Raw genomic sequence first — 25,188 nt, forward strand, 5'->3', positions numbered from 1 at the left:
TCATTTTTATTGTTCTTTTCTTTTAATGCCTACACCTCAGTGGATTGAGCGCTGGCCTGCGAACCAAAATGTCGCCAGTTCCATTCCCAGTCAGGGCACATGCCTGGCTTGCAGACTAGGTCCCCAGTTGGGGGTGCACAAGAGGCAACCAATCAGTGTATCTCACACATAGATGTTTCTCTCGCTCTTTCTCCTGTCCTTGCCCTCACTCTAAAAATAAATAAATAAATAAAATTTTTTTAGATAAAAAATACACATAGTTTTTTTTAAAAAGAGTACCATGAGTCATAATAGAAATCAACAGTCCTCTGCCTGGCCCTTCCCCATCCCCGGCCCTGCTCCCTAAGTAGTTTCCCCAGATATTTACTCTCCTGGATATATAGAAGTCGAAAAATGGAGCTGGGCAGGAAGTTTGTTAAGTTGCTAATACATATATCAGGCATGTTGCTAGATACTTTCACAGGCAAGGTGACTGTGGAAATTTGCTGTATCAACAAAACTTCTCATTTCTGATAAAGACACTGCTCTACTGAGAGAGGCTCGGGGATGAAAGATTCTGTCACCCTGTGAAGGAAGGAAGCAGCCACACTCCCTGTGGAGCCCTAAGGAGAAAGAAAGCCTGAGGCCTTCTCGTGTTCTGGGTTCTCCACACTCCACAGCTCCTGTGTGAGCTAACTGTATTACCTTTATTTGTAATACTCAGTGTCTCAGTTTTCAAAGGATTAGCATCCCCAAATCATTGCTAGTGTCTAGAAGAAGGAATTTAGCCTATTCAGAGCTCCTCCTGGGGAGCAGTTAGCTCCCTCATCAAATGTTATTGTGGACTATCTCTTTCCTAGTTCCCCACCAGCTTGCTGAAGGATGCTCCCTTACTTCAGAGAAAGTGGTTACTTAGCGCCTTCCAGATGAAGAGTTATTTTTCTCTTTCCCACTTGATGACAACTTGGTCCTTATTGCCACTGGTCTGATTCAAAGTGTTCATGCTTTCCTTGACTTCACAATTCATTGTCCTGAACCACTATGGCCCAATCGTAGCTGTAGTAAGAAGGGCTCCCATGGAACTCTCCTTCCGGGTCAGCACACTTGATTCCAAGCTAGGGCCAGTCTGTCTGAATTGCAGCATTCCAGTTGCCCGCCCCCCCCCCCCGCCCCCACCATAGGCTTCTGCAGCTTTTTACTCATACAAACAAAAATAAATCTCACTACCGGCCTCTGAACTCCACAGCAGCATGCTTTCCCCTTCTCCCCAAGCGTCCCGTGGCTGTGAGTAGGGACTTGGCACTCTCCCCACCGACATCACTTTTTCACTCCCTGCGCATCCTGTGTCCTTCTCTCACCGTGCGACCCAGAGATCAGAATGGGACGTGACGGCCGGCACAGGCGCCGCGCACAGCTGCCAGGAATCTGACGGGTAAAATCTGGAAAAGTTGGGAGGGCAAATGCTAAACACACACACACACACACACATACACACAGCGCCACTCAGAGAGGGCCGGAAACACAGACACCCACAGAAAAGGGCTTGCTGACTCCCAGTCCTTTCTCAATCTGCCGTTCATTGGAGGGGACGGGCCAGTCTCCTGACCCAGGTGTGACCCCCTTCAGGGGCCCACTGGTACCCCAGGAAGAGAGGGAGCAGCTTCATTTTATCTCCTGAGCCTCCATGAGGGCATGTGGGGAACAGGAAGCAGTTGTGTGGTGACTCACTGGGCAGAGCCAGGTTAAGGGAAGTTGTCTGCGGGTGTCCCTGGGACCGGATGATGGCAGAGCAGCCCAGACCACCCTCATACATTTGACCCCACCCCACCCCTGGGGAACCAACAAGACTGCCACCTCCCTAAGATGCTGTGGCCTCTGTTCACCTTTCTGGCCCTGAGCCAGAGCTCAGAGAACTCGGAGCTCCCCTGGACCCTGCTCCTAGATTTTTCTTCCGTCCTGCTATCAGAACACACAGGTAGGCTCAGTTAGCCCCCAGCCTCCCTTGGCCAAAGGGCTTAAAAGCAGGCCCTCCTGCCTCTTGCCACCCCTAGAGGTATGATGGTTTGAGGTCTTGGGAGCTCACTGTTCACACAGAGTCAAAAATAGCAGCCAGTTCCACTTCCTTAGAGTCAAACCAGGGCTGGAGTGTCGTTTCTGGAGGCAGAAAAACTGAGATGTGAAAGGAGTCAGTGGGGCAGCGGCATAGACACCCTGCTCAGGACCCTAAGCAGATGCAGATGCCAGTGCCCCCGCTTCTTTCCTCACCAGTGTCGGTGCTTGTTCTGCTCCATCTCACCCAGAACGAGGTTTCAGGGCCTGTGATACCAAGACAAATGTTCCTGGCAGTGGAAAGGCTGGATAGGGGATCCCGGGGGCTGGGAAAATGAGGAACGGGGATCCTGAGGTTTCCTTGGTGTGAGGAGAAATGGTAGAGAGTTGTTAGCCAAACCTGAGTGTGGACTGTGTCCTGTTCTTCCCAAGTGCTCTCCCCGTTATGCATGTTGTATATCAGGTACATCTCCATAAGAAAATTAGTTTTTAAAAAATGCCCAAGCTGAGTTTGGTAGACTGTGTGTCACTCTCTAGTTGGCAGCACCATGGGAAGGGACAGGGATCCAGGCCCCCTGGGAAGGTGGCTAGCAGCAGTGGCACTTTACCCAAAAGAGGTGAGAGCAATAGGAAAACCAGCAGACTGGGCCTCTCAGCTGTATTTCTCATGCCTGCCAGCGTGCTGTGGCTTGTGCCTTCCACCAGCTGTGGTGGCAGTGGCAGCAACGACTTACTCATAGGGAGAGGTCCCCAGCAGGTCACAGAGAAGCCACCCCCAGGCTTCAAAGGCACGCCCTTTCAGTTTTACTGTCATTGCCAGTGAACCCTGAGCACCTTCCTCGCTGACTGTTCCTGGCCAGGGCCTAGCACCGTGGGCCCCATCACACTTGGCACGCACATCTGCTCCCGTGCCCTGTGCCCGTGTGTGTGCCTCTGCAAGCTGGCGTGTGGTAGAAGCCCAGGGGAGGGCGGGACAGAGCTGGAACTGCTCCCCTGGCCCTGGCCAGGTCTGTGTGAGCGCCCTCCAGCTCTGTACATTGGGAGCACACTTTCCGGGCAGGTGCCAGCAAATCAGTTTGCTTCTTGGCCATGACCCCCCAGAAAGGAAGCCACACAACAGACCTTGCCCTGTAGTGACAAGCATACCCGGAGCCACTGCCACATATAAGACTGTCAAACTGGAGAAAATGGGGTTTTCCCAGGTGTGCATGGAGCTTCCCTGAAAGAGGTGAACAGCCGTAAGACTAACAGGCACTGGGCCATGTGCTTCCCAAGGTGTGGTGCACCGACCACTGGCGGCCGCGTGAGGTGGTTTTTTGGTGATGGTACAGAGGAGACACTTGGGCTTTTCATTGTGGAAATTCAGTTTGCACTAGTAAACATGACTTGGCTGTCAAACCCTTGATACCACAGATATTATTGCTTAAGGAGCTAAGCAAAAAGATGAGTTGACTTAAAGTCAATTTAAAGAAAAACATCAAGTAAATAATAGTATACATAGATCGTACAGAGTTGTGGCACACGAGTGCAAGTAGAACACAGAAGACCAACCTTTGGGAAACACTGCCCTTGCGTGGGTCCGGGGACGGGGGCAGTTCCGATCAGTCTGAGTGTGTGGACGTGCGAACTGAGTCCTACTCCGTCCCACCGAATGGGCTCCTGCATCTGTGGGTGACTTCAGTATTACTAGCTGTCAGCATCACTTTTTTTGTAGAGTCTTTGAGTTTAATTTCTTTTTAACCACACAGTGAAATAAACTGAAGTACAAATTCCATTTGGGATCCGTATGGGCATATATAAAGTGCGTGGACTGAGAGGCACCCCCTGTACTGTATATGAAACCACTTCCATTATCCAAGGAAACTAACTCGCCCTTGCAGGTTTTTAGCCCAAGTTCTTACGTTCAGAGACTTGTTACTGTTAATACAGCAGGTACTTTCTCAGTCCTAGGCAGGGTTTTAACCACACCCCACTCCTGGGGCCATTTGGTGTCTGCTGGTTTTTATTGTAGTGCTTTGCCCAGCCCTTGGGCCTGTCCCTCGGGCCTGACGGGGGCTGGCTATTCCTCTGGAGGGGAAAGAGGTTCAGGGGGCAGGATGCTGACACAGTGTGGAGTCAGGGCCCTGGCTCACCCACCCGCTTGCCTGCTCACTCTTTGGCTCACTCACCACTCTGTGTCCCTGTAGGCTGTCCTGGAGGACCAGAGTCAGATGAGGCAGATGGAGCTCGAGATCAGACCCTTGTTCCTCGTACCAGACACGAACGGCTTCATTGACCACCTGGCCAGTCTGGCACGGCTTCTGGAGAGCAGGAAGTACATCCTGGTGGTGCCCCTCATCGGTGAGTCAGGCCAGAGCATCCCTGCACGTGCACCGCAGCCCCATCTACACACGTGTCCCTAGCCCAGGGGCCAGGCAGGCAGAACCCTGGTGGAGGCGGGGGGGTAAGGCAGGATTTGCAGGGAAGTAGGGAATGTGTGGGGCAAGGAAAATTGTTTAATAATCAAAGCAGATGAAATTATTATGGCTGATCCACAGCTTACACTGTGTGAGCAAATGGACTCTTGTGTCCCAGCAACCAGAGGCTACATGAGCCCAGCCCTTGTTTTTATCCTTATAAAGCTTGCAGTAAAACAGCAAAGCTGGTTCCCGTTATTGGTAAACACTCAGCCCTGGCAGATAACGGCAGTGCTGCTGGGTGGTCTGGCAGGGAGGCTGGGAGGATTTTGAAGTGGTTAGATGCATTTGGTCTGATTGTCTTGTAGCTTTTCATGATCATTCTGTTGGTTCAAGGTAGCATTCTTCTGGCCAGTGTCACCCTAAGGCTGGGACGACAGAAATCCTCCAGAGCAAGCCCTTGGCTCATGCCTGTGGATTCCTGCCACTTAGGCCCTTACCACTGTCTGGTCATTGGTGCTGGTGCGGGGTCAGCATCTCAGGGCCCAGCTAGCTTGTTTCCATCCTCAGGCAGAGGAGCCCAGCTGGGCTCTCTCCAGGAGACTGTCTAGGCACCCTTAGTTCTTGGAGCTCTGTGGTAGGTCAGCCTCAGGATGGTCTTTGGGCTCTGGGCTCCTGGCTAATCTAGCTGATACAGCTGATGGAGCTGAGACTATCCTGTGCAGAGGGAGGGTCTGGGAGAAGATTGGGAAGCCTAGACTTTTGAATGTCCCTTTCTCAGCAGCCACTTGGGGCAAGTTCGGGAGCCCTGTCCTCTGGAAAAGCCCCCAGACCGGCAGTCTGCCTGCCAAGCCACCTCTGACATCCATGCCAAGATGTTCCATTGGGCCTTCCCTCCCAGTCCCAAGTGTCTTAGTGCCAGATGAGGGTGGAAACAAAGGGCAGGAAACATCCGCCCCTGCAGAGGCTATAGAACCCTGGGGGGTTGTGGGAAACACGTTAGCACCACCTGAGAATGTTGGCACTGAAGCAGCTCTCGTCCCGCCTCCACCCTCCCTGTCTTCCTTCCCCCTCCCCATGTGGCCTGGCCAGAACCTCTTAAACCCAGGCGCTCAGACTGAAGGGAGGGTTTTCTGTTCTTCAAAAGTAGAGCAGCTTTTCTCCCCACAGCAAAGCAGCAAGCCCCTCACGATGTTCCAACTTCCCCTTTCCCCTCACTGGGTCCTGGGGTGGGGCAGCTTTCAGGATAGTGTGTCTCTGCTTTCATACCAGATTTTCAGGGGGAAGAAAGTAAACTGGACACTTTTTCGCTAGATGGTCAGGAAATTGTATAACTGAGAGAGGGCTGACATCTCAGGAGCCCCCTAAGACTTAGAAGGAGCCTCAGCCACCATCCCAGGCTAGCAGGGTTCTTGTTCACTAGCATGGATTGTGCGCCTACTGTGTACATAGTTTCCTTGTTCATGGGTGCTCCAGTGAATGGCAGAGCTACAGCCACTGGTCTTGAGGAGCTTTGGGATCAGTGGAGAAAGCCAGATTTGGTGGGGAAGGAGCAAACATATGAGAAAACCCAGAGGATGTGTGCCGAGTAAATAGATGGCCCCAGGGGTGTTGGGAAATGACAACTCTGTGAAAACAGTCCAGGCCAGCCTCTTTGAACCTTCCTCAGCTGGTCAGGGCCTTGGACTCTCAGGGTCTATAGAAGGAGCTCCTGTTTAATGAGGCTCCCTCAGTGGACTCCTGCCCTGTGTCCAGAGCAGAAAGGGTTAAGCCACCAGCCTTCCCTGCTTGTTTCTTGTGCTCTTTAACCTGCTCTGTGCTCCTTAGGCCTGACCCCAGCATCAAGAAGCCCCGCCTGGTGCAGAAGCACAAACAAGCTTCCCCTTTGAAGCCTGTTTAGTTTGGAAGCAGGAAAGCAGATTTTGGGATGGAATACCAGTTTTTTGTGTTTGATGTCCTGTTTGCTGTACCATATGCCCATCTCCCCAACTCAGCCATGTATTGTGAGGGCCCTGTAGCCTCAGGTTGCTGAAAGCATGGGCATCGTGTGTGTGTGTGTGTGTGTGTGTGTGTGTGTGTGTGTGTGTGTGTGTGTGTATGTTCCCGCATGGGCCTTTTCCAGAGAGTGTCTCTGAATACCCAGACAGTGAGTGCCAGGCTCACCATGGAACAGCATGCTCATGCTGATTCCCCAAGCCATGAATCATTGCACCGAGGAGAGGGCCTCAGACCCCAAACTCTCCCGGAGCCCCCAAGGAGTGCATATTTCCCACTTGACCTCAGGCTTTTGGCTGGAATTTTGGAAAGAATCTTCACCAGAAAATGAAGCCGTGTCCCAGACACATAGGCAGGCAGGCAGACAGACAGACACACACGCACACACATTCAGTATCAGAGGAGGTAGATGTGCCAAGGGCATGGTTTGGGGGAATACCAGGGCTCTTGCAGGCGAGGCCATGACTGCTGATTCTCACTTGGTAACCTCCTACCCTCTGCCGGGACGTAAGGCATAGAACTTTGCCCCCTCTTAAACCACTGTGGTTGGGGCCCAAGTGGATGAGGGAGAGTGCCTCTTCCCCTTTAGCTGCTGCATACCCTTACCTCTCCTGAGGGACCCTTTCAATTTGATCCTATAACTAAGGAATGCAATAGAGGGGCCAGGTTTCTTCTTCTGAATACAGCAGCTCCAGAAAATCCCTGTAAGTTCCTCCCAGGAGAAGCACAGGGCCTGGAGGAAGAGGCAGAAAGAGCAGAAAGCGCTGTGGAAAGTCTAGGACGCTTCTTACCCCCCAAGGTCCCCTACTATCACTGGAAGGCTCCTGCGGGACAGGGTGGGTTCTGTGATCTGGGGAGGGGCTGGCCGGAAAAGTGAGGCCTAGGGTGAAGACAGACGCAGTATTTGATTGCTGACTCTGCTACCTTGTGGCACTGTGTCTCATCAGTGATCAACGAGCTGGATGGCCTGGCCAAGGGTCAGGAGACAGACCACCGGGCTGGGGGCTATGCTCGTGTGGTGCAGGAAAAGGCCCGGAAGTCCATTGAGTTCCTTGAGCGGCGATTCGAGAGTCGGGACTCTTGTCTACGGGCCCTAACCAGCCGTGGCAACGAACTCGAATCCATCGCCTTCCGCAGTGAGGACATCACTGGTCAGCTGGTAAGACTCCCAGCAGAAAGGGAGTGTTTATAGCCAGCCTTCAGAACAGGGTCCCCGGGAGGGAGGGGCTAAAGGAAGGTCAGTCAACCTGAGCAGCTGAGGAGGCAGGCACCATCAAGACCCAGGAACCGGAGTTCCATGTCCTGTAGATCACCCTTGGCACAGCTGGACTCCGCTAAGCAGGGCCCGGGCATGTACTGGAGGGACTCTGGGAAGTGACCCTCCCCAGCACCCCAGAGGCAGAGTATACCTGTGCCTCCCCCCCACGGCACCCCTTCTGCCCAGGAGCACCTCTCACACTGTCTTCTTCCAGGGTAACAACGACGACCTGATCCTCTCCTGCTGCCTTCACTACTGCAAAGACAAGGCTAAGGACTTCATGCCCACCAACAGAGGTACAGCTCTGTCCCCTGCCCAGCCTTGGTCCTGCCATCCTCAGCTGTAGGAGGTTTGAGGAACTGAGGGTCGGTCCTGAGGCAAGCTCAGTTTCCTGCCCTCCTGGAAGTCAGACCCTCCTGTCTTAGCTTCCCCGCGCCATCCCCCCCAAAAGGCAATGTCAGGTATCAGAGGAGGTAGATGTGCCAACCAGGGGCGGGCCAACCAGGGGCGGGCCTTGCCCTAGAAGCTGGGCTCCAGGCAGTGAGCTTTCCCACTCAGCATGCATCCATTTCCTTTCTTGGGTCCTCAGTGAATTCCCTGACAGCAAGAATGTCTTTATGATTCAATGTAGCTTATTCTGGCCATAGTCTCCTGAGCCCAGCCCTCTGCAGCTCTGAGAGGACAGTCCCCAGTGGTCCCTGCCCTGGGCCATGCTCATCCTCTTAGTTCATGCCTGACGTTTACCCTGTGTCAGGCCAGCAGTGGAGGTACTTCCCCAGTGAGTAGTGGGTTTTTTTCCTTCCCACCCCTATGGTGGCAAGCTGCAGCACTTCTCAGGCTGGCTGGAGCTGGAAGCGAGTGAGAGCTTGAGCACCTCACTCTCCCTGGAACTTTCATGCACAGCCCCGTGGATTCAGGGAGGCTCAGGTGTCTTCTGCTCCTGACTCCCAGGAATCTGGCGTTTCTTCTTTTGGAAGGAAGTCCTACGATCTCCTAGCCCAGCGTCATCTGCTGAGCTGATAGTTCTCTCCATTTTGTTTCTGTCTACATACATGTCATCTCTTACAGTTGGCTTTTAGTCACTGTCACCCACCTCTGCTCGCTTTCCTAGCCCTGGCTTCCAAGCTGGTCTGGGGACTGACTGCTGTCCTGCTGCTCCTCCCAGCCACCCACCCATGTCAGTGCGGCCACTCACTCCTGCCTGAGTCTCTGTCCCAGGGGCTGGGAATGAGTCCACAACTGCCCTTCTTCAGATGGGTCCCGCCACGTGGCTTGCACACACTGTCCCTTGCACACAGAACCAGAGCTGGAGCATTCAGATGGTAAAACGGAGTGCTGGCTGAGCCAAACAGGGGCTGGGGCTCTGCTCCCAGGCAGCCCCTGGAGGGGCACCTTCTGAGGGAGAGGAGGGCAGAAGTGCCGATGGCCTTGTTGGGAAGTACGGTTCGATACTGCTGGGGCCCCACCCAGCCAGCCTCAGAGCTGTTTCGTTCTTAGCAGAGACACATTTTGGCTTTGACCCTACAAGTCTCCCCACCCCCACTTCACCCCAAACAGCCTACAGGAACCCATTGCCATCCTGGGGACCGCCCCTATCAGAATTACATCAGCAACGGCTAGTATAATCAAACCCCATTTGTCAGTGTGAATTCTTAGCAGATTAACTTGTCAGATTCACAGAGAAACTGTCACCAAATGTTTATGTGTAAACGATGTTGAATTTTAAAATCATGTGGATTATGGCGGATGGGGCCTGACAAGATGACAGTCTCTGGTTTCTAACAAAGTGAAGTTACCAGTGTCAAAACAGAGGATGTTTATTGTTAAAAATGTCTCAAAGTATCCACAGAAACCCCTGCAGACCCCTGCCAGCAATGCTGGGCCTTGGTTGGCTGACCTAAAGCCTGGGACTCTCCTGGTCCAAGTCCCAGGTCAGGAATGGTGGAGCTGCAGATGGATGCGGGCAGCCGGCTGGGAGCCCCACACAGCCCCACGCACCACCGCCCCACCCCACCCGGCACGCACACCCCCAGAGGGGTCAGGCCCAGGCATTTGAGCCGCTCAGAGCATCCCCTTTACCCATGGCCACCTTCCTCTCCCTCTCTGCCCACTACAGCCCCTCGCCGCCCCTCACACCCTCCTTCCACCTCCCCCTTCTCTCATCACCATCAACCCCAGAGCCTCTCCCTCCCTCCCTCTTCCCCCAGACTCCTCCCAAGGCCGACAGCCAGTTCTCAGCCTCCCTGCCGCAGCTGGCAGGCCTGAAACTGCTCAGGTCCCACATGAACATTTGCAGTCCCCCAGCCCAGCCAGCGCCCCGCAGTCAGCCAGCCCCGCGGGATGCTTCCTGTGCCCCACTGCCTGCTGGACCTCCGTCAGGAAACACCCAGCCCTCCGCTGAGGAGTGGACTTGCCACCTGAGGGGCCCGGGGAGGGGGGTGTTGAGGGGGGGTTACTTGTGCGAGTACTTGGCCCTCTCCCCAGTACTCTCCCCAGTACATTAAAAGGTTAGAGAATTAGGTGAATAGAGAGGGTGGAAGGCATCCTGCCAAAAGTCCTTTAAAAAGAATGAAGGCTCTCTGTCTGTGCCAATGTAGAAAGATCTTTAAAATACACAAAATTTGAACAAAGTAAGTAGGGCTAGTATGACTGTAATGTTGCTGGGGTACAAGCTTACAGACCAAGTATGTACACTGGTGATGTGCGTGAGCAATCTGGAAGATTCACAGAGCTGCCCCCCCAGGAACAAGGTCAGGGACACACGAAGGGAGAGAACTGGGAGCATGCGCTTAACTTTCCCTTTCCTTTTTTTCCTCTTCAGTGCTGTTGAGAGTTTCCCCATGGATTACTTTTATTTAACAGAGGAAATCATTTGACTGTAGCCTCAGGCCCACCTTGAGACAGCTTTGCCAAGGACCCTTTTGCCCTGTCCCCTCAGGGCTCCTTTGGGCTAACCCCTCTGGTATTCCGTCTTTTGTTTTCTCCTCTTACTGCGTTAGAGCACTGATCGACCTGCTGGCCTGGAGGGAGAGGATGTACAGTAAGATGAGTATTCTGAGCCCAGGACCAGCCATGCAGTTAGGAGGAGTGGGAGGAAAAGGGTTTCTTCTGCTTCCTCAGTTGAGACTCCTGTGAACGGAGTGTATGGAGGCTGGTGGTTTGGGCAGCTCTCAAGATACAAGGTGACACAGTCCTGCGCTGGAGGCAGGGGTCCAGCTCGGCCCAGCTGTGGGGGGCACCCTCAGCCTGTTACCTGTGTGAGGGACAGGATTTGTGGAAGGGCCAGGAAATGCCTGGCCGTGACCTCCCAGGACCACATGCCCCTAACAGAGAGGTGAGAGGGATGCCAGTGCCCCTGCCTCCTGCCCTCAGTGAGGTTCTTCTGCTTTTTTATGCCAACAGAGGAGCCAATCCGGCTACTGCGGGAGGTGGTGCTGCTGACCGATGACCGGAACCTGCGAGTAAAGGCACTGACGAGGAATGTGCCTGTGCGGGATATCCCGGCCTTCCTCGCATGGGCCCAGGTGGGCTGAGGGGACCACGCTGGGGCCACCCCCCATGGAACCGTTCCTGAGAGGCCACCAGGTGCCCAGTGTAGCACGGAAGATGCCCACATGCCTGAGCCACCAATCCACCCAGACAATAAACCATCCTCTTCCAACCCACACCGTGGCCGTGCTGTGGGGGTGCTGCTCCTCACAGAGCCCCTCCCAAGGGTTGGGCAGAAGCTGCTGGGACCCTCCTGGGCTGAGGTTTAGTAGGGAGGTGGCTGGCTGCAGTGACAGCAGGTGGGCCAGCTAGACGGGCTGCCCATGCTCTCAGCCTTTCTCCCTCCCCCTGCCTCCTTCACGGGCTGGGGGAAGGCCTTCTAAGCTTAGGGACTCGGCCACTTTCTCAAGTGGAAGTGGGGCCAGGGGGTTAGATTTTCATCAGATGCAGGTCAAATCACAGGTCCCTTTAATCTTCAGAACCCCTGTCCTGAATGTGTCTGAGAGGCTTGGTCATGCCGTGCAGGGGTGCCCAGGGGGTGTCTTTTCTCCTTGAGGCCTGAACTCCCACATGGACCCAAGTTAGGCTCTGGACAGCGTGCTCCAGACAGCAGCCCTAGATCCCTACTGCTACTCCCCCCACCGCCCCGCCCCCAGGCTCACACCCCTGTCCTGCTGCTCTTCCCACCCTTGTGAGCCTGGGTCCTTTGCACTTTGCCGCTTGTTTCCCCCTGGATGGTCAAGGGAAGGGACATCTGGTCTCAGGCCCACACTTCCTGGGTGGCCTTTGCCAGATTCCTCTCCCCTCTTTGGCCTTCCTTTTGCTCTAGTTCCCACTGAACAAAATTTCCTCAGACTTTTCTCAGTTCTCCCCTCCCCTCTCCTTGTCCTTCCCCTCTACCCCCTAAATCATCCCCACCCTCCTTTCTGATTGATCCCTCTCACCTCTCAGGTCCCCCAATTTCCTCACTTCAGTTCCTTGTCCTAGGGATTCTAACTTTGAATCTCCCTCCTCCTCCAGTACCTGTGGCAGGAACCTAATTAAGCTTTCCCTGCCCCTGACCTTTCCCAGGCCCATGCTCTGAGAAGCTTTCAGGCTAGTGCCTGGAAGAGAGCATCATCTGGCCTGGACTTCACACCCAGTTTCTAGCTTTACCCTAGAAGAACTTGACCCAGGGGCCTTTGAGTTTTTTGTTGCCTTTTCAGCTGGCACCTGTGTTCAAAGCCTCACTCAGGAGGCTTCCTACTGGGAATGTGTTCTCACAGCCCAGGGACAGAGATGAGAAGACAGGGTTTTGAGGAGGAGCCAGGAGTTAAGTTTTGATGGGACCAGTGGGGGCATCCCCCAGGACCCCTGTCTGACTGTGTAGCCTGGCAGAGGACGGGAGCAAGGCTGTGCCCTCCCGAGGTCCAAGATTATGCCAGAAAGGAAGACTGTGCAGGAGACCACAGCCAATGGTTTGGGGGTATTAGTCCCCCAGGGCCTCAGAAGACTGAGCTCTTTGGGGTACAGTGTTCCCAGTCTCACCTTTAAGATCCTCTCCCCTGGATGAAGGCTAATGACTGGGTGGGTGGGAGGCCCGGCTCTCCTTTCTGTCCTATTTGCAGCCCTGGTTTTGTTTCCTTAATAAATTTTTAGTTATGAAACATACCTGACCTCTTGCTGATCTGTCTCTGGGACTGGGGAGGGAAGACGGTCCAAGCCTCTGCACCCGTGTTAGGTTCGGGTATGTCATCCCTCCACCCACCCTGGTGCTGGCAGCCAGGTCCTAGTGCAGGCTGGAAGAGAGCTGAGGGCCCAGGGTCCTTGGTTACTGCTTTATTGCTGTTTGGTTCGAGTATAGAAAATGGAAGCGGCTCTGGAAGAGCCTGTGTACAAGGTAGAAAATATACAAAAGAGGAGGGAGCTAAAGAGACCACGTTCCAGCCCAGCCCAACCTGGGCTTGGGGTATGGGACTGCCCGGGGCGCATGCAATAAATATGGTCCGGGGGCCCCAGGGAAGGGAGGAGGGGACACCGCAGGAGTGGGAGACCCGGTAGGCAGGACTGTCTCGGCCCTCTGACTTCAGAGGGAGGGAAGGGTTGGCCCTGGGGCTAGTGCCACTTGTGCAAAATGAGGAACTTCACATTATCAGTCCCGAGGTGGGCGGGAGCGGGGGGCAGGGGGCCCTCCGGCCGGCTCAGTCCCCTCCCAGCTCCCCAACTCTGCCCGACGCTCCGACCCCAGCGGGGAGATTCACAGTGAGAATGGGTGTGGTCGCAAGGGCCGGAGGTAGGGCTGGGAGCGTCCCAACAGTGACACCCCTACCCCTAAGAGCAGCACGGAGCCTGGGGAGGGGGCCAACGAACCACAGGAAGAGGCGGAGAAGGGCCGGGGGTCTCCTTTGGTCAAAGCTGATATCAAAAATATAAATCTCCCTTCCCCCAACCCACCCCGTCCCGGGGTTTCCCCCTAACCCCTATCCCCGGGCTAAGGCACAAAGCAGTGAGGCCAGGTGAGGCCGCAGAGAGGTGGGGCCGCCGCCACTGCGGTGCTGCGGCCGCTGCTACTATATAGTCCCGGCTCGGTTTGCCTTGCTCGCTGCCGCCGCTGCTCCCTGGGGGCGCGGGTCAGGGCCACGCGGCGGCGACGATGAGGGTTGGCAAGGGGCGCTCTAGGTGGGGGAGAAACGGTCGATGGTCCGGCCGTCAGGCCCCGCAGCCAGGTGCGCTCCCTGGCTCAGCACCTCAGCCGCCTTGTCCGGACTGAGGCCCAGCTCCGCGGTGAACTTAGCCAGTGGGTAGAGGCTCTCGAGCGCCACCTTGGGGTCGTGCAGGAAGTGCGTGGTCTGCGCCAGCAGCTCGGCCGCGGCCGCCTTGTCCTGCTGCTTCAGGCTCAGCTGTTCAGCCGTGAGGCGGGCCACAGCAAAGACGCCCTCGGGGAAGTCGAGCTTGCCCTTGCCATCGGGGCCGGGGACGCCGGGCAGCGCCCCCAGCCCCGCCAGCGCCCCGGCCGCGCCGGCAGCGCCCCCCACGGCGTGCATCTTCATGTGGCTGATGAGGTTGCGTTGCTGTGCGAACTTGCCGCCGCACACCTGGCACTCGTAGGGCTTCTCGCCCGAGTGGATGCGCATGTGCTCGGTGAGGCGGTACTGGCGCGTGAAGCGCATGCCGCACGCGTCGCACGCGAAGGGCTTGAGGCCCAGATGGCTGCGCATGTGGCGCGTCATCGTCCCGCGCTGCGTGAACTTCTTCCCACAGATGGTGCATGGATAGGGCCGGGTAAGCCAGTGCGTCTTCTCGTGTTGCCGCAATGTGGCCGGGTCCTTGTAGCTCTTGCCGCACGATGCGCAGCGGTATGGCCGCAGCAGTTCGCCCAGTCCGCCGGGGGCCCCAGGGACCTTGTCCCCACCGCCTCCAAAAGGGGGCCCGAGGCCTGCGGCTCCCGCCGCTACCTCAGCCGCCTCAGCCCTGCTATAGAGCGCCTCCTCCTCCTCCACGTGCGCCTCCACATGTGCATTCAGCTGCTCCGAGCTGGGGAAGCCCTTGCCACACGGGATGCACACGTACAGGTTGTCACCGAAGCTCTCAGGCTCACCATAAGCCAGGTGTGGACATGGGTAACCCTCGAGGTGGCCGCCGGGAGGGCTGCGATCCTCGCTGCTGCCAGTCTCCTCGCTGCTGCTTTTGTAGTCGTCAACGTCGCCGCCTGCACCAGGACCGTCCAGGCTACCTGGGTAGCGCGGCGGTGGCGCCAGGCCGAGCGGGGGTCCCCCGGGCGATGTGGCTGGGTCCCCGCCGCGCTCCTCGCAGCGCTCGCCGGGGGAGCCGCGCTCCCGGCCTAGCTCGTCGCCGTAGCTGCCCAGGCCTGGCTCGTGCTTCATCCAGCGGTAAAGGAGGCTGGGCCCGTCGGGGCGGCCGGGGGGCTCGGGTCCCGGACTGCCGCCACCACCACGGAACGGATCCGGAGGCGGTACAGCCTCCTCCAGCTTCTGGAAGGGCAGTGACGACAGCGGCGGCAGGACGAGCGGTGGCTCCTTGTAGGCTGTGGGGCCAGCGCTGGGAGGGCTGTCTGGGCGAGGAGGCAGCTCACGCTCGCCCGGCGGCCGCTCCGGAGGCGCGGAGCCCGGCGGGCTTTTCTTGGACAGGTCCAGGCCGCAGAGCGGAGAGCAGCGGCGCTCCGGGGCGCAGAGAGCAGCTGCCGGGCCGGGGCCCGAGGCGTACAACTCGGCGCAGTGCGTGTTCACTGCGGCCTCGGGGCCGGACGGGGGCTCCGCGCTGGGCTGCGGTGGAGGCCCGGCCGGGGACGAGTAGCACGTCTGGATGACGGGCGTGGCGGCCCGCAGGCCCCGGCCTGGCCGCCCGTAGGGTGCGTAGCCTCCGCCGCCGCCGCCGCCGCCCCGCAGGTGGCAGTACTTGCCGTGGCGCTTAAGGCGCTTCTTGCACAGCGCCACGAGGTCGGGGATCTGCAGGTAACTGGCGGCGGCCAGCACGGCGCCCAGGCTCGGCTCGGTCCCCGGAGCCACAGCCGCCGCCGCAGCGGCCTCTGCGCCATCAGCCAGGCGGCCAGTGTAGATGAAGTCCAGCACCAGGCGGAACACGGCCGGGCTCACCATGTCATGGTCCAGGTTGAGCAGGTTGTCATGCACCACCAGGGACTTGAGGTAGGCGCTGCTGGCCGCCAGCACGTTCTTGTGCGCGCGGAAGAGGGCGTTCTGCACCACGATGATCACGTCGCACAAGAAGCCCTTGGTGCGCTGGTTGTTGAGCTGCAGCAGCAGCTGCCTCGAGTGGCCGGGCGCCTCCATCGTGTCCAGCATCGTCTGCCCAGCACAATCTCCTGCGGGGACACACACCAGTCGGGTCAAGGCCGCATGAGACCTCGCTGCCGGTTCCCAGCCCGGCGCCTCTCCCCTCCACTCCACTTCCCCTTCCCCTCAGCGAGGCGAGAGCATCGAGCACCAGCCTGGGCACTGGAGGATGAGCGGCCTCCGGGTGTGGAAGCCCGGGTGGGCGGCCTGAAACAGAAGGAGCAGGACAGTGGCTGCTGGAGAGGAGGCCAGGCTGGCCTGCACTCCCTTGCCCAGAGGCACCGGGCACACAGTCTGGGTTCTGGGGGCTTCGAAGGAGAAAACTGTTCTGACGAAGTGACCCTTTCGGAGACAGTTACCCGATTTGAGGAAAATGTCCGCTTCAGGAAAAGTCATTCAGGGCCGAGAAGTTTGCCCAAGTGGGATCTAAGGGAGCCGAGTGGAAAGCGCCTCCCGCCTCGGGAGAAGTTGCCCCAGTTGGGGGAAGTGATCCGGAGGAGGGGAGCGCCGTGGTCGCCGTGGCGCCGCCCTGACCGGGGGCTGTCAGGCCCTAGTTGGGGCCGGACGGCGACTTCGGCACGGGGAGCGGAGGCAGCCGCTGCGGTGGCGGGCAGAACACGAAGGCCGGGCCCGGGCGCGGGGAGGGCGTTATATCGGGGCAGGAGGCTGAGGCAGGAAGCAGGTGGGGGGGAGGGGGGGAGCCACGCAGCTCCCAGGGGAGGGAGGGGGCAGCGCCCCGGGCGGGCACGGCGCGCAGCCGGCTGCGGCCCTGACCCCGGCCTGCGCCCCACCCGAGTCCCGGCCTGGAGTCGGCCTTAGGTCTGTATTCACAGCCCGGCGCCTCCCTCCCCAGCTCCCCTCGGCCCCTTCTCCAGCGGAGCTCGGCCGCCCCGAACTTAGGAAAAAGTTTCCCAACTTCAGACAGGCCGGGAGGGGCGCGACAGCCCCAGTCCCTGGGCTCCCAGCTTTTCCTCTCGCCCCCCATTTCAACAAGCCGGGCAGCGGCGGGGCCTGAGCCGAGCCCTGAGCTGCCCTGCCCGCCCGCTCGCCGCCCTACACTGTTTCCCGCCTGGCCCGCAGGGCCTCGCGGCCCGTTACCTGCGGCCGCAGCGGGCCGGGCTTCCCTCCCTGCGGCGGTGGCAGCTCCTAGTCGGCGCCCCACCCGCCCCGCTGCCAGGCGCCGAGCAGTGCCAGGGCAGCGCCCCTGCCAGCCCCGCCCGCCAGCTCTCCCCTTCCCTTCCCCTCGCCTCTCCAGCCCATGTGCGGGCAGAGCTGGCCCCGGCCGCTGACCCCGCCGTGAACCCGGCGCAGAGGAGCGACCCGGTGGTCTTGAGTCCTCTAGGGGCGACACCCGGAGCTCTGAACGCCAGCCGCGTTGGGACGCTCGCACCAGAGGATGCACCCGAGGCGGCCAGAGCGCGAGGACCGGGCTACCCGGGTCCCCTGTCCCTCCCGGTCCCCAGCCCGACGACCCACCTGGGGGGCATGTCGGAAGCCCCGGGCCCGGCTACCGGCGGATCCAGGGGGGACGTGGCTGCGCGGCGCTGCCCTCCACCCGCCGGGCCCCCGGTCGGTCTGTCCTGCTGGTCCGTCCTCCCCGCGTCCTGGTCGCGTCTCAGCCCCGCCGCGCTTTCCGCACACTCTTATCTGGAGCGTCCCGGGCCGACAGGCTCTGGCTGCAGCTATGGCGCCACCTCGCGGTCATGCGCGACTTTGCGCAGCACAGCCGCAACCTCGCTCCCGCGCACCTGGACTGGAGGCACCCAGATGCGCGAGCAGGATGGGGGGTGGGGGGGGCTATTCTCGTGTTCACCCTCCCAGATGTGCCCACCTGCAGATCCAAGCCCCGAATCTTTGAGCCCCACACACCCAGGGGTTCTGAGCTAAACGCTTCCGTGTACATATTTCCAGACTCTCACATTGCCCCAATTCGGGAAAGTCCTGCCCGCAAGGAAGAGACTCTGGTGACAGTAGATGTTGGGGAAGAGGTTACGAAAATCCTAAGGGAGAAGAAAAAAGACAAGATCTCCTTAGACATTCCTGGGTGGGGCTATTTATACCCACCCCCAAGCACACCCACCCTCACTCAGACACATGGGTTAGGTATGCAGAGAATAAGTGCCTTTGCACCCAGATCCTCTCCAGCTATTGACACCCGTGGGCGAGAATGTTTGTATAGACACACAGCTGACCTCTCCCGGGAGTTCAAGTCCTGACTCTCTGGGATACTCCCGGGGGCTGCCACGTAGAGCCCTCCGTGAACCTGGGGAAAAGGGTTCCCAAACAGCTCTCCCTGAACTTGGTCTCTGGAGGGACCCGAGGATATTCGACTGGAAATGGCCGGACAACACCTCCTGAGGGTCCAGCAGAAGCGACTCCAGCCCGCAGATTGCCCAAGTGAGCCGTTTCGAGGGACCCGATTGGACGACGTCGCATCCAACCCAGCGACCCAAAAGAAACGGGACAGGAGGGCCCGCAGCCTTGCGGAAGCAAGGTCCCGCACTCCACGTGGCGGCCAGGTTCTGGCAAGTGACTCCCCTTCTAGGAGGGAGCGGACCCGGCACTGCTGCGCGGGCTCTGGCTGGGCTACTCCGGAAGTGTTCCCGCGCAGCCCAGCAGCCGCACTAGGCTGGTAGCAGCACCAGGTCTCGCAGCGGCCCACGCTCCGCCTCCTCCCCCACCTCCTGACCCCCGCCCACACGTGAAGGGTGGGAGTGGGTCTCCGAGACCATCTGCAGCTTATGATTGGCTGCGCCTCCCTCTGCTGTGGCAGGAGAGGCTGGGGCGCAGAGTTACCATAGTAACCGGTGAGGTTCGCCCAGATCTCGTCTCTCCAAGGCCTTGGAGAGCTTAGCAACCACTCAGGGCTGCTGGGCGGGTGGGGACTGCGCTCGCCGCGCCGGGTGCGGTCATCAGCCCCCCAAGTCCCTCCCAGAGGTAGTGGCTGAGTCATTCATTGAGGGGACACCGGCGAGGCCACTCGCGGTCCCAGACAGACACCAGGGTTCGGTCGCCCCCCAGAGACTCCCCTTCCTCTGCTGGAGACTTCATGGCCTCGGGGCCCAGGAGGCGGCTCCTGGTCTCTACAGGTCTTTCTCACTCCCACAGAGTCCTGAGTCTGCCCGCACCCAGTTTCTGCTCCGTGTTCTGGGTCAATCTTATCCCGATCTTCTCTTCTGTCTCCCCATGGTACCCTCAATAGGGAAGTGGTGGGGTTCCAAGAATGAAAATGGGGGGAGGGGGTCCCGAGGTGCAGCCTCTACAGGCAGAGGGACCTGCTGTGCGCTGAGAGGGAAAAGTGAATGGAGCGCTAGAGAGAGGCAGGAAGGCTCTTCAGAAGTGCTCTTAAAGCTGGGCTTTGATGTATGAATAGGAGTTTTCCGCCAAGCAGGAAGGCATTTCTGGAGAAAACCTCTGGGACAAAGCCTGGAGGCAAAAAAGAACTCAGGGTGGCTAGATCCCAAAGGGTCTGAAGGACCTCTCTGACCTCTTTTCTGCTGTTACATTTTGTCCTCTGGATGAGGCCAGATCCTAGCCCCATGAGGAGTTCCGTAACCCTATGTCTTTGTGCAGTGGAGTCTGTGCACTGTAAACCCACCCCCGTGTCTCCTCTGCCCACTGTGCATGTTTTTCTTTAACACTCTTCCCAGATACCGGCTTTCCGAGTTATCTCACTGCCCCAAACTGTCCTTACATCTAAGTGGGCTGGTCTCACAGACCTGCCCCCCAGCCTAGCTGCCCCTCTGTGGATTTCATTTGACCTCCCCCCCCCAGTTCCACCTGCTCTGGCCTGCCGCTGTCCCTTCCCCACCCCAATCCAATTTCTCTCACACACTCACTCCCTTGACTCCCTTAGAGTCCTTCTCAGTTCACCCAGCTAGTCTGGGCCAAGATCATTCATTCCCCTGCTCCTGTCCAGAAAAACTCTGCCCCGCAGGGCAAGTCCATTTCCTGCCAATTCTGCCCTCCAGGAGGTGGTCCCTGCTCTGCCACCCCCTTGAGAACCCTCTCTGCCAAGCTGCTGCCGCTGAGCGTTCGGTCTCCTTCACTCATTGCCACCCTCGCATGAGCTCTGCCAATGCCCGTCATTCCACAGATGGGTCCTCAACTCCTTTTGCTGGGTGCCAGGCTCTGAAACTGACACTGCCGACCTGTTCTCCTGGCTCCTCTTCCTCCCACTCCCCTTCTCCTGCCACCTTTTGCCCAACTCCCTCACACACGACCCCCCTTGCTCATATCCGGGGAGTCCAAGCCACCCTACTCAATTTTTCTGCCTCGCCTCGGGTCTCCAGCTCCCGACGGTACCCTGACCCCACTGGGCATTGCTTCCGGGCCCAGCCTCCTCCTACGAAGACTGCCAAGGCCCCTGAGCTCCACTCCCTACACCACAGCTCTAGACGCTGCTCTCCGAGGGTCCAGCTCCTTCTCCTGCCTCCCCCCCAGGGCGATGACACCTCAGGACCGCTGGGGTGCGGCCGCGGGGCACCTTGTGACGTCACAGAGCCGTCGAGTCCAGGAACTGAGGTGTGGAAGTGGGGTCTCCAGGATGAGGCCCTCGGAAGACCGGGGCGGGGGCTGGGGTTGCAGGCCAGGTGTCCCAGAGGGAACAGATACGTAAGGGACCTGTCCGACCTCCTGCCCCCGCCCCCCCGCGGGCCCCTCGTACACTAGAACAGGGGGCATGGGCTCCCCTCCCTGTCCCTGCTTCCGGGCGCCCGCCGCCCCTCCCGGCTCCCCATCGCCTAGGTCTCCACCCCCCCTCGCCACTATAAATAGCCCCTCTTCCCGTTTCCTAAATTCCCTGCTGACGTCGGCAGCGCGTCAGTGTGTAGGAGCCGGCTGCATGAATGAGCCGCCGCACGAGTACTACGCGCGACTATAAAAGCCGCCGCGCCGGCCCGGCTGCAGGAGGCGAGCGGGCGCTGGCGCGACGCAACCGGACAGGTAAGCGGGACTGACTGACCGGCAGGCGACAGACACGGACAGGAGGGCAGTGAGGCGAACGGCAGGCTGGGGGGCTCCTGTGGGGTGGGGCTGGGGACAGGGCTCGGGCGAGGTTTCCCTTGCAGCTCGCGGAGCCCGGGCCGGAGGCGTACACAGAACACTCTGCAGCACTTGCCCTGGTGGAGAAGCAGCCACTTCGGGAGAACATCGAACAGAGGACGACCCCAGAGTCCCCGCGGCTTTTCCTGGGGTTCCTGCGCCATCCCCCAAGAAAGTGGGGCGAAGATGCTGGCGCCTCAGGAGACGCGCCCCCTCCTAACCCTCCCCGCAGCGCGGTGACTCAGCCTCGCTGCCCCCGGCCGGCTGAGCCAGGCACCGGCTGCGGATTTCTTAGGACCCCCGCCCTGCACTCAGCGGGGGTACCCCTTCCCCTTCCCGCCAGGCTGTTGCCTCTGCGTCCCGTCGGCCGGTTCACAAGCACAGCGACAGCCTCCCGCCTCTGCTCGAGGAGCTGTCCTCTCAGGACCAGGCGGGGGCGGGGCCATGGCAAGACAGCCCCGCCCCGCCCCCACCAACACCCACCCCCGCCACCGGAAGTGTCTTTCAGCAGGGACATCTTTGACGTCACAGGGCTTTGACGTCAAGGGCCACGTGCCTGTCCGCGAGCGCTGGGGCCGAGAAAGGCGGGAGTCGCGGGGGAGGAAGAGCAGCAGCGCCCCCAGCTGCGGGTGCCGGAGGCACTCCCCTGCGCCCCTTCCTTCCGCGGGCAGAGCGCCGGCGCCTTGGCTGTAGACTGCCTACCGCCGGGGCCACCCTCAGTAACAGTCTCCAGTCACGGCTGCGGACGCCTGGACCCGCCCCAGGACCGCGGACCCGCCGCCTGCCGCGCCCCCGGCCCCTCCGCCCCTCGGGGTCCTCAGCCCCGCGCTCGCTGCTCGCGCCGCCGCTGTCCGCGGTGCTGATCCAGCGCAAGCTCCGCCGTCAGGCGGTCCCTTTCCTGGTCCCCAGGGGCTGCGAGGGGCGGCTGGCCCACACACACACCGCGCAGCCCCGTGGCAGCCCAGCGCTGGGTCGCTGCCGTGTGCGCCGCCCCCGCCCCCCCCCAGTCTTGACGTCAGCCTGACTGGAGATGCCGCGCGCCCCGCCCCCGCGTCTCCAGGGCAACCGTGGCTTTCGATTGTTACTGTGGGAACCGGAGGTAACAGTCTACAGCCATGGTCGCCCCGCAGCACGCCCACGCGCCGCGCCACGCCGCTCACTGGCAGCCCAGTAAGGGGGAGACCAAGAGGAAGAGAAGGCGGGGGAGGCGAGTCAAAATTCAAGGTGTCTGCAGGGGTGGCGGGAGTTTTGGCGCAGGCAGGCGGGCTCCTCCAGAGTCTAATGGCCGCGCTTCCACCCAAGCAGAGAGGGAAGCGGGGCGACCGGAGTTCTGTCTGCCCATCCCGCTCAATGACTGTTCTGCTCTCCTAGCCAAGGTATTGCAGACAGGGGATGGCGAGAAAAGGGATAGTTATGAAATTTGGGTTCTTTTTAGCTCCTCAGTGGGAGGGAGGCTGCTGGGACCCTGAGGCAAGAACAAAATGTTTGCCTCCTGGGGACTGAAGTGGGTAGACCGAGGAAGGTTTTCCTAAGTATGCCACAGTCTTGTTCTTCGGAGAACCCTTAGCTGAGTAGGCAGAGGGCAAAGAGTAATTCTTGAACCCATTTTCTGACGGAGTTGCAGCCTCTCCTCTCCCCTCTCCCCACTCTGCTCCTCTGAACCATGGAGGATTAGGTTCCCAAACCTCAGAAAGCCAGTGGGCTTGTAAAGTTAACCAGGCCCAGGAAGTGCTGTCTGAACTTACCAACATCCTCCCCTCAGTCTCTCTCTAAGTGCTGGATCCTAACTGGAGACTATCTCAAATTAGCCCTAAAGAGGGGGAGTGAATCAGAGGAGCCTATTGTGCCAGTGAAGTGTGAGCAATGACCTCTTCAGAAACGTTGTGTAGGTCATCTGCCGCCACCAACGCCGCCTACCGCAGGGGCTGACTGTTGGATATTGGGTGCAGGGCTTCCCTAGGGACAGTACTGGGAATGATTAATGCAACCCAGCCCTGCCAACAATTAACCCAATTTTCTTTACTTTTCCACACCCCCTCCTTTTCTTTATTAATTTTTTGTTATTTTTACCCCCTCCTCTTCTAAACTTCTAAGACAGTTGGTGCGGGTTTCACAACTCATCAGTGTTCACATGCTGCCTTCCTCCCACCCAAGGGCCCTGGGGTCATATATTAAAATGCATTCGGTTCTGGAATCAAGTGGACATCGTGGGCAGAGGTAGTGTATGTAGGTGGGAGCATGCACTAGGAAGTGGGCAGTCCAGCCAGGCTTCAACATCAACTAGTTGTTACTTAAGGGGCCATGCTGCTTCTAAGCTTTTTGTAAAATGAGACGACCCTTTTCAGTAAGCCTGATGTGAGGACCAAATAGGATGATGTAAGTAAAAACCATTTAAAACTGCAGAATGCTATTTTGCTCTTAAGTACTATTCTATTAGTCTACTGTGTCTTTGTGTGTGTGTTGGGAGGGGTTTTTGGGCTGAATGAACCAGTACCCCAGGTCTGGACACTGAGGCAGAATGAACAAGGGTGGGGGGCCTCCTAAGATTCTCAGTTGCTGTCTGAACAGGACCTCTGGGACTGGGGCTGTTGAGAGGTCCTTTGCCAAGGGACTCTTCCAATCGCTTTAGGAATCTAACGTGGACTGAAAGGTAGGTAAGAGAAATGCAGGGATGTTCTTGAAGACACCGTCTTTTGCAGCTGGAACCCATCTGGAGAAGGTGGTCAGAGGGGAAAAATAACCAGAAGACTGTACAATGTTAAGTTTTTTAGTATCTTGGAAATCATTTAATGCACTCCACCCCCAACTTACTTTATGGGTTAGGGAGGTGAGGCCAGGAGAAGACATTTAGCCCAAGAGTAGCGAGTGGTGGCCTCTGCTCACCTTCTAAGGGGCAGCAGAGAAAACAATGACTGATAAAGGTCAATCATGAGAGTTCTTGAATCTGAACTAATTTTGGGTAAGTTACTTAGCCTCTTTGTACCTGTTTTCTCAGTTGTAAAGTTAATAATAGTATATACCTCAGAAGTTGTGAAGATTAGACAACTATAAAGCTCTATTTATTACAATGACTGGCATAGTTGGCACTCAATAAATGGTATTGCTCCTTCTAGCCTCTAGATCTCCTTTTCCTTAGTTATAAAGTGAGAATGTTAGATCAATGATTGAGAGCTTGCCCCCACTCCCTAGTGGAGCGCCTGAGAATCACACGGAGGGCTTTTATCAGATAACACATTAACGGACTTACATTGTACTCTCTAAGCAGTGGTTTTCAAATGTTATGTTGCATGAAAATAGCCAGAGAGCTTGTCAAAATAGAGATTTCTGGGTCTGAGTGATGGACTCAGTAGATCTGGAATTTGATCCCAGGAATGCAAGATTTAGCATGATGCTGATGCAAACGGACCACAGAATGTGTGTGGGGGTTGGGGGGTTGTATACAGACCCCCTAGGATTCTCAGTTTTTCCTGGAGGGCAGGATGCCAGGTAACATAGTGTCTCATTTGTTGGAACCAGTGGATCACATGACCTTCCCCTTCAGGGGGATTTTACGATTCTTGGGGAAAATTCTCATCCCAGGAATGAACACTTCTACAGCACCCAATACTGTTCTGCTCTACCTTCACCCTTCTAACTTTAAGCCCTGGCTTAAAGTTCATTCCTGATTTATCATCCCCTCTCTCTTTCAACCTTCACAATAACCCATGTACCAGTAGCTGTGGTGCACAAGCCATTGTTTTCACCTCTTGGGACCTTGCTACAGGGGCAGCCTATGGTTGCTGTGGGAGCTCGTGAACCCTGAACTGCAGAGCCATTGCATCCACTTTGAACCGCCCATTTCCAGAGAAGCCAGGAATCCTAATTTTTGTGTGAAATTACCGTAAGTTTAAATTCCATAAATCCAGTTTTTTCCAAAATTGTATGGGCCAAATCCAACAGGTCTGTTGGAGTAATTCGGTCCATGAGACTCTCCACCTTTTGCCAAGAAAGAGACCCCTTTAAACAAGAGCAAGACCCTGACCAGTGTGGCTCAGTTGGATGAGTGACATCTCGCAAAGCTAAAGGGTTACCAGTTGATTCCCAGTTAGGGCACATGCCTGAGCTGCAGGTTTGGTCCCTGGTTGGGGTGCAGAGAGGCAACTGATTGATGTTTCCCTCCCTCTCTTCCCTGCTCTCTAAAGAAAATAAG

General features: G+C 57.8%; 2 protein-coding genes across 4 annotated transcripts in view; one reads left to right on the forward strand and one right to left on the reverse strand.

Annotated features, from left to right (window-relative positions):
- SMG6 (SMG6 nonsense mediated mRNA decay factor) overlaps nucleotides 1-12,816 on the forward strand; it is a 225,743-nt gene extending 212,927 nt beyond the window's left edge. For all 3 annotated transcript variants that reach the window (XM_024565177.3, XM_053911107.1, XM_024565176.3), the window contains 4 exons: nucleotides 4,215-4,368; nucleotides 7,367-7,578; nucleotides 7,892-7,973; nucleotides 11,080-12,816. In XM_024565177.3, coding sequence (XP_024420945.2) covers nucleotides 4,215-4,368; nucleotides 7,367-7,578; nucleotides 7,892-7,973; nucleotides 11,080-11,210 — 579 coding nt within the window. In that variant the 3' untranslated portion in view covers nucleotides 11,211-12,816. The remainder of the gene's footprint in view (nucleotides 1-4,214; nucleotides 4,369-7,366; nucleotides 7,579-7,891; nucleotides 7,974-11,079) is intronic.
- On the reverse strand, nucleotides 12,773-17,721 carry HIC1 (HIC ZBTB transcriptional repressor 1). Its single transcript, XM_053911108.1, has 2 exons — nucleotides 17,433-17,721; nucleotides 12,773-15,985 (listed from the first exon to the last, which is right to left on the reverse strand). Exon 2 carries the CDS (start codon nucleotides 15,963-15,965, stop codon nucleotides 13,821-13,823), a length of 2,145 nt encoding a protein of 714 aa, XP_053767083.1. The 5' UTR covers nucleotides 15,966-15,985; nucleotides 17,433-17,721; the 3' UTR covers nucleotides 12,773-13,820.
- Nucleotides 17,722-25,188: the final 7,467 nt, after the last annotated feature.

Source organism: Desmodus rotundus, chromosome 9 (genome assembly GCF_022682495.2).
Source record: "Desmodus rotundus isolate HL8 chromosome 9, HLdesRot8A.1, whole genome shotgun sequence".
Classification (NCBI taxonomy): Eukaryota; Metazoa; Chordata; class Mammalia; order Chiroptera; family Phyllostomidae; genus Desmodus; species Desmodus rotundus.

Bases quoted from the DNA above. Each gene is read 5' to 3' on its own strand.
- HIC1 (XM_053911108.1), bottom strand. From the start codon at position 15,965: ATGCTGGACACGATGGAGGCGCCCGGCCACTCGAGGCAGCTGCTGCTG.